At 36.4% G+C, this 8,676-nt stretch overlaps 1 protein-coding gene across 1 annotated transcript; it reads right to left on the bottom strand.

Moving 5' to 3' along the window:
* Nucleotides 1-669: 669 nt before the first annotated feature.
* On the bottom strand, nt 670-3,915 carry LOC112290170 (glycosyltransferase BC10). The gene is made up of 3 exons (XM_024536227.3): nt 2,621-3,915; nt 2,286-2,487; nt 670-1,359 (listed from the first exon to the last, which is right to left on the bottom strand). Exons 1-3 carry the CDS (start codon nt 3,409-3,411, stop codon nt 1,060-1,062), a joined length of 1,293 nt encoding a protein of 430 aa, XP_024391995.1. The 5' UTR covers nt 3,412-3,915; the 3' UTR covers nt 670-1,059.
* Nucleotides 3,916-8,676: the final 4,761 nt, after the last annotated feature.

Here is an 8,676-nt window from a genome sequence, read left to right as displayed (position 1 = left end):
CTCAAAGAAGCTTAACCTTGTCTTCTCTCAAATCTCACTCTTGACTATGCCAAAAAGCGCTCGAAATGGTATAGGTTTAGTTTTGCGACTTACGGATTGATTTTGATCATAGTTGGCAATTGATACTCTCCTCCTATTAATTCTTATTTTTTTGAGGTAATTTTTTGCTAAAATCAACTCTTCACTTCCTCTTATATGTGACTATATTATTGTTTTTATCTAATGTATCTTCTTTTGTGTTATTTATGGCCATACAAAATAAGTACAATCCATTTTTATGCAAGATATTTCTAACATTATACGATTTTACTATTTATCTATGTTTTATCTCTATTTTTCTATTATATCTTTTTAATTAGGCTCTTCTGCAATAAAATATTTTATTTCTTCTAGTAACACGACAATGTGTTGCAATATCGCACTTATTCCACTCAACATCTAGGCATATGTACAACTAAGTCAGACACCATTCATAGTTGCAAATCAATGCAATCTAGATTGGGATTATTTCACCACCACTAAGTACTATCACTGTGAGAACTTGAAGCTTAATTTCTCACGATTAACTCACCATGCTAAACTAGCCACCTGTGATGAAAGAGATTTCATGAGACGAGTGGAATCACAACACATCATTCGATCACTTCCACCGGATCTAATGCCCGAGGCTAGAGTCAACGTTTTTTTCTTCGAATGATGCAATGCTCTAACACCTGAATGTGTGCTTCGATATTCGGGTCATACATCTCATCGCCTTTAGAAGAGCAAACCTGCTACAATTGCCCTGGCTTCTACCGCTGACCCCGCTGACCCCCACACTGTGAAGAATAAGGTGTCCTTGAAAACAAAGAACCAAGACTCATTCTCGAGGAACTATCGGAACAAATAAACTTGCTCAGAAACGAGGCACGATGGAACAATCCGGATGGCCCTAGAGACCCTTCCGGTGCAAATGGAATCAGATGTCGAACGTATCCTTGCAGCATATGTGATGCCCTCGGAAAAGTGATATGATGGGCAATTAATATGCAGAAGTAGCGTTCACTTTTCGGAACAGGTTCAGTATCCTAAAACACTCTTCGGAAGCTTGAGCAATGCTTCAACATCTGCCGCTTCACCTGAAAATTTTCGTGCGAACAAGAAACAGAGTGAATGTGGTCGTCCGTTGTACACGCATGTCTGCATTGTGTGGTTGAAGTCATCTGATGAGTCCATGTATTGCCCATCCAGATTCTCGGTCCTATTCTGTATCTTCTTGAATAGCTCGGGGTTTATCAGCCCAGCGTAGTGATTCTGGGGCGACCATCCGTGATTAGGATTGGACCAGTCAGAGTAAGTGACTGACCGATTTGCTATGCCCTGCACGAGTAGCAAATATTACCGTATTAATCACCCGGTTACCATAGATCGAACCAATGAACCTATACTCTTATAACGGCTCTAAATGTTCTCGAAGTCTTTAAGAATCTTTAATAGAGCAATTTCTAGGATGTTTGCCCTATCTCCAGGTTAGCAGATTTTCAGGCATTCACCCAATGAGGGTGGTGAGAAAGGTCGAGGGGGGGGGCAACACAATGACGGTGTACGAGAAACGATGAGAATTGTGAAAACAACACATAATCTCACCCAGTAGTACCCTGGCGGAGTACCATACTCATACTTCCGAAACAATGCTCCTATTAGGTATAGCAGATTCTCTCAATCATAGTATGAATCTAGCCTCCTCTAGAAAAGAAAGTTATCTCAACTGAATGCAACGCCAACTGTCATATGAACCTCATGACACTCGCAACTACTGTGAAGCTGACACTCATCCAGCACTGAGCATATGAGCAAGATGGTACCAAGGATTTATAGGGTTCAAGGTGTAGGAGCTACGACGTTAACTTTTGTCGCATGAATCTCTGAGATCTTGGAGATCAGCCAGAACCATAGTAATTGTTCATGAGTTCCACTAGAGTGCCACACTATCCTGAAACTTATAAATAGACTGATGAAATGAGTTTGACTATTCCTCGTCAAGGTAAATGACACGAGGAAGGCCTAATAGAGAGAAGCTGCATGGAACGGCAGCTTCAACTGTTGCACTGGATACACATCGCGTCGTTCCACAGACTGTCTCTGTCCACCGAAGACCTCGGGTTTCGTTCATACATGCACTTTTTCAACGCTTGAAGAGATTTGACCAAGATCTAGTTCAAAGCAGTTGGAGACTGTTGCAAAATGAATTAAAGTTTGCAGCACATGGTTTTTGACCCAGCGCTTTTGTTTGATATATTTCTCACCTTGGGATCTAAGGTATGGAGCAGAGTTTGTATGTACTGCTCATCAAGAGTGCAGTCGTTTCGGCAGTCCGCTTTGAATTTGCGGTAAAACGTGACGTCACCAACCACCATTCCAGCGTGGCGACGGTGCATTGACATCCATAGCTCACCCTTGCGAAGCTGCGACATCTTGAATACGGGCCTAGTCTCCCAATGCTTGTACCTGGAGGAAATCAGAGAACGTAACCACAAATCATCAGTAATCTGCAGAGATTGGTAAGGTAAACTCCAATAGAATGGAGCTGAGATGAATTCAAGCTTTGACAAACGAAATGATTGTTTCTAATGAAATCAACCTCTGAAGAGGTGAAAAGGCTTCAACGAAGCTCGTTGTAGAATTCATATAATAGTCGTAGATATACGGGAAGCTCCGAACTGGCATGCACGCTTCAGAGACGAGGGCAAACCACATGTTGGCTCTGTTCGAATCCAGCAAGGCAAAGGCCAGCAACCTGCGCACAACGTCAACAAGACTGATATCGAAACGCCTCACTTCTTTCGTTGAGATGGACCTGTTGTAGAAGACGGATGTATTCGGAAATTGGTCAATCCACAAACTGGGGTGCGTGTAAATGGAATAGGAATCCTCATCCGCGTCTGCAAAGAAACGCTCCCAAAGAGGCTCAAGTGGGATCTTCTGCCGAAGAATGAACAAAAATGCAATTTTGGGGTTTCCGTCGGGAAGTGGCTTAGTCGATTCGTCCTGCGCAGCGTGGAGCAGCTCGGAATCCTCCACCGCAACCTTGAAATACTTATCCACGTCTAAATCACGTGCGCTGCTTCCAGGTTTCACGTAGTCTTTGCAGGGAAGAAAGGAATTTTGAAACGTTGTTTGAGGTAACCGAATAGTTCGATTAGTCGCTGCAATTCCAGAATAGGTGCAATTTTGACACTCCGCTGCACCAGTGAGTCGACCTACGGAGAGGTCGACGGCGATGAGATTTGGCTGTGAGTCCAGCAAAAACTTGAAAAACACGATGGAGCCAATCAAAAGGGCCACAACGCCCCCGCGTGTGAGCCACAAGTCCTGCTGGGTCTTGAAAAATCCCATGGGGCCGGGTTTAGACGGGACGGCAATGGTTGTCATTCTAGACGGTTACACGCCCTGATTCAGGCCGACTAAGTTGAGCGAAATTGGTTTACAAATATCTTATCCTGGATCTCATGTCGAGTGCGCGATTGTGCACAAGGGAGTCTACAGAAGTACGGACAGAGATGGGAATCCTCACAATCCATGACACCTCCTGAAATCATCGCGCCATATTGAAACTCCGTGTAGACTTACAGCACAATTTAATACTTAAGTGATGAAGGATTAGAGGTATCCGGACTCTCACCTTCGAAGGTGAAAATTCAGGGGATAATAGGAGGGAAGAAAGAAATAGAGGAATGAAGAAAGGAGCAGCAAAAGCGCACCGCTTACAGACAACAAATTCACCTTTTCACGTTGTAACAGAATGCTCCAGACCTTTTGTTCACGAACCTCAGGGTTCGCTCAACCAATTATGACCTACACGAACATACAGACTTCACATAACGAGTGAGAGCCACTCGGAGGGTATAAGCTGAGTTTGACACATCCTGCCACCCTATGAACCAGCCAGTTCCTCACGACTAAATACTAGATCCTTGAAACGATCCAAGCAGAAGAAAAGTGACACCAAACAGCTTGCTGTGGTCAGGTCCGCCAGGTACCGCGTTAAACATTAAGATAAAAAGGATCGGAATATAAATCATCATCCAACAAAGAGTTGCAGTGATCGAAGCCCACAGCCACCCTCGACCACAACTTTTGCTCATCAGCAAAGTATCAAGTGACATGTGTAGATTGATCAAAGTTAAAACACCCATTTATTCAATTCACGAAAGTCCCAAAGGCTTACTTTCAAGCCCATGCTCTTCTGGCATCCTTACTAATATGAGGAAAAAGCTTTTGCAACGTTTTCCTCATTTGTTTCAAATATCATGTTTCAAGAGTCAAAATTTTATTATTTGAAGTTTTTCTTTTACGAATCAAAAGATACAGTACTAAAATACAAATAAAATAAAATACATAAATGAAAAGTTGTAAAAAGAGGTAGACAAGAAAAAAATGGCCTAATAATGCTATAAATAAGCTTAAAATGACATTTGTAAAATAACTAAAAATACACATCTCTCTTTAAAAACCAAATTCCATAAAATCAAAATAAACATAGAAAGTTTACAAAGAGTGAGTGCTACAACTATAGAACAATAAATCTTTGATAGAGACAAAATATTTATATGTTTCTGAAAACATATACCTCTTTTTTAACGAACCAAACCTTAAACTCTAAATCATATGGACTCCAGCAGCAGATTATTTTTCTTTTAAACAGAATGCAGTTTTTCCAACAAAATTTTATCTTTTACCATGAGAGCAAAGACTTCAATGCTTGAATTGGATAAAATAATCTAGTTTAACCACATGTCTCAAATGGTAGAATACTAAATCTTCCTACACTTACTATCATCCAAAAACAAAAACGGGTATAAGTTTTTACTTGCTATTCTTCCAACTAGCTGCATATTTGGATTTAAAATAAATAAATAAATAAATAAAAATTGTCTTCTCTTTTCTTAAAGAAATCAGCAGTAAATTTTTTTTTGAATTGCCATAAAATATAAGTAGAAAAATTCCAATTCCTTCGCCAAAATTTGGATACATTTCAGACTACAAAAACAAATCAATAATTCAAAAAAAATAGTACATCAAGTACTATTAAAAGTATGCATCAAAAAACCTTTAAGTTGTTTTTAATGTATAGTTTTGCATTGAGACTACTTTTCAAAATTGTGAGGTGACAAATATTTTGCAAGCATTTAGCTTTGTTTCATTGAAATAGATGCAAGATTTCATTTTAAATCTGACAGGCAAGGGTTTTTCTGTAAATAGAATATTTTCAAGACTATACATTAATTTTATCACATAATCATTTTGGAGAAGTATTGACTTTGGTTTAAAATTTTTGAGAGTATTAAATGTAGCCGATGCTCTCTATGCTATTTACTATAGTCTACAATAAATATAGTAGCTAAAATATTTGGAATTTAGTGGGAAAAAACTCTTTATCTTCTCTCCTTCTCTTTGTATATAGATGATAATCATATCAATAGACTCACTCTTGTGTATGTGAGTTTTTTATGTGTGTGTACACATTACTTTTAATTACTCTTTTCTCTCTCTCTCTCTAAAACATTCTCAATATATTATGAGCACGATTGCTCATGTGCACTAGTCTTGATTCTTAAAAACTTATGTGTATTTTATCTTCCATTTTTCTTTCTCTATCTATGTTGCTCAGTATGCTATTGATGTTGTTGTATTGTGCTGCTATTGTTGTTATGTTGTGTTATATTGCTGCTATGCTGTTGCTGCTACCACTACTGTATTGTTGTTCTACCACACCCTGCCACTGTCTATTGCACCTTATTACCAACTTCTGCATCCTATTGCTATCTGCTCCACCTTGCCATCAACTACTGCATCCTAATGCCGTTTACCACACCTTGCCATCAACTACCACACCTTCTCGCCATTTTTTGGATCCTGCCTCTCACTACCTTATATTGCCACTAAGCTGTCGTGCCTTGCTGCAGTCCATTATAGATCCTTATTTGTATGAGAAATATATATATATTTAAGTTTTTAACATTTTTGATTTCAAGTTCAACTTTATCATTGTATTTGGCTTTACATTTCAAGGTACATTTTACTCAATCTTTTCTATTTGATCTTGTATTTTTGTTCACAGATTTATTTATAATGAGTGCTTCAACATCTTCAACTGCCTCTACTATGTTTCCAACTATTACCACTACATCCCAACATTTTTAAGCTCTTCTATTTCCACCATTGGCTATTGATGGAAACAATTATCTATTATGGGCAAAAAGGACAAAAATAAATTTATTTGCAGAACAACTCTCAGATGCAATTCTGTTTGAAGAATCTCTTAATGTAAGTACTTCAATTTCTTTTTCTATCCATTGGAAAGTACTTCTTCTCCTTCATTGTCATCTTGTACTTGCATTTTATATCAATATTTAGAATTGGAAGTTCCAACTAAGCTATAAGAGAATCTTAAATCCAAGTTTGATCATCAAAAGACCATTTTCTTTCTACATACACGTCATGATTGGATACATTTATGTGTCTTAAATTTTCTAAATTTAAATACTTTCAATAGTGAAATATATTGTATTATCTCAAAACTACAGTTATGTGGACAAAGCATCTATGAAAAAGAAATGATTGAAAAAACTCTCTCTATATTTTCTCACGCATCTGTTGTGTATACACAACAATATAGGAATATGAAATTTTAAAGTCATCTTGATCTCATATCCTATCTATTTTTTGTGGAGAAACAAAATGAACTACTTTTATATAATGCAAAAGCTCATCCTATTAAAACCACGATTTCAGAATCTCATGCACTTAATATTTTAAAATCTAAGAAAAAACTATACAAATATAAAAAAAAAAATGCTCATAAACACCAGATCAGTCATAGTTGTGACCATTACTGTCAATATGGAAAGAATAAACATTCTACAAGTAATTACAATAAAAAATAATAATCAGATATGGATTCTTTTCATAAATATGGGATGATTGGACATTTGGCACATACATGCTATATTTCAAAATACTTTGTTAAAATATTTCAAGAAAATAAGAAACTTTGAGTTGAGGCACAAGAAGTTTATACCATAGATGTGTCCATGGAATCAATTCGTGTCAATGATTTAGAAGCTTATATGAAAAAAAAAACCTCTAATGATGAGTCAAATAAAATACTCATTAATTTTGCAATAACACATACTATTTTATGGAATAGATAATTTTTTATTAAAAAATCTTCAACTTGGTAAATTAGAAATTAGATGACTATGGCTGGGACGAATGCATTTCATTTTCAAGAAGAAATAGCAATAGTAAAATTGCTAATGGATTCCATCATAAAATATAAATATGTAATGTTTGCACCCTCAGCACCTCAAAGTCTGATCAGTTATTGAGATGTGCATGCCAATGGTTATCACCTCTCAACCACAATTTTAGATAAGCAGGAGGTTTTGGTTCTTGAACAGAACCATAAAGTTATAAAAAAGCCTTTCTTATGACAAATGGTTTATACCGGATTGCAATTCAGCCTCCTTTTATATTTAATTTTGTGTCATCTATCATAGAGAGTCATGTTTTTCTATGGCATGGATAATCAGGACATCTAAGATCTACATTATTTTGAAAGATAATTCCATATATAACTGAGCATAATTTAAGACCTATAGATACAAATTCTATAGAATAATGTCGTACATGTGAGCAAGGCAAGATGATTGTTTGGCCTTCAATTTGAAAACTCCCATGAGAGTTACCACCAATGCTCGAAAGACTGTTTGGTAATATTTGTGATTCTATTAATCCAATATCTAAACCATTTCATTATTTTTTGGTCCTTGCTGAAGCATCAAGCAAACAATCACATGTTTCATTATTATCAATCCAAAATATGGTATTTGCTAATCTTATGTCTATGCTAATTTATTTTTAAGCACATTTTCCTAATTATCTTATCAAAACATTGTGTATGATTGATGCAAAAGATTTTGCATCAAAGTCTTTTGAAGACTATTGTATTGGTATAGGGATTAAGTTGATATATTGTGTTCCATATGAACATGCTCAAAATGGACTTGTAGAGTCATTTATAAAGCATATACAACTCATTACTCGACCACTCTTTCTTCAGATAAATTTATATGCATCTATGTGGAATCATCCAATTTTCTATGTTGCAATATTAATATGCCTCCATCCTTCTTCTCTTGAAATTGTTACACTAAAAGAGCTCATTTTAGATGGTGTTCCAAATGTATTTCATTTATGGGTATTTGACTTCCATACTTGGATTCTAGGAGCAAAACCTCAATGGCATACTAGTAAAGCTCATCGACGAGATGGCAGATATGTTGGTTTTGATTCATCAAGCATTATATGTATTGTTGATCCATCAACTTGCACATTATTATATACATGTTTTTAAAATTGTCGTTTTAAACAGAATATATTTCCATTTCTTCAAAGAGGAATATTTAATCAACAAAGAAATATAGTACTTGTATTTGAAGTACTAGAAACATTTATAATGAAACTTGATCCTAAAACATCTTTAGCTGAAACTAAAGTTGCCAAGATTTTGTATCTAAAATGGATTGCAGATGAAATACTTGATGGCTTCAATGATGCGCCTTGGATTACAAGAGTTCCAATTAATGAGGCTCAAAAGAAACTTGCTCAAATTGCAATACCACTAACTAATAT

The sequence above is a fragment of the Physcomitrium patens genome, chromosome 1 (genome assembly GCF_059467195.1).
Source record: "Physcomitrium patens ecotype Gransden chromosome 1, ASM5946719v1, whole genome shotgun sequence".
NCBI classification, from domain to species: domain Eukaryota; kingdom Viridiplantae; phylum Streptophyta; class Bryopsida; order Funariales; family Funariaceae; genus Physcomitrium; species Physcomitrium patens.
Note: the sequence above shows the minus strand (reverse complement) of the source record. Positions and strands in the feature narration are given on the sequence as shown.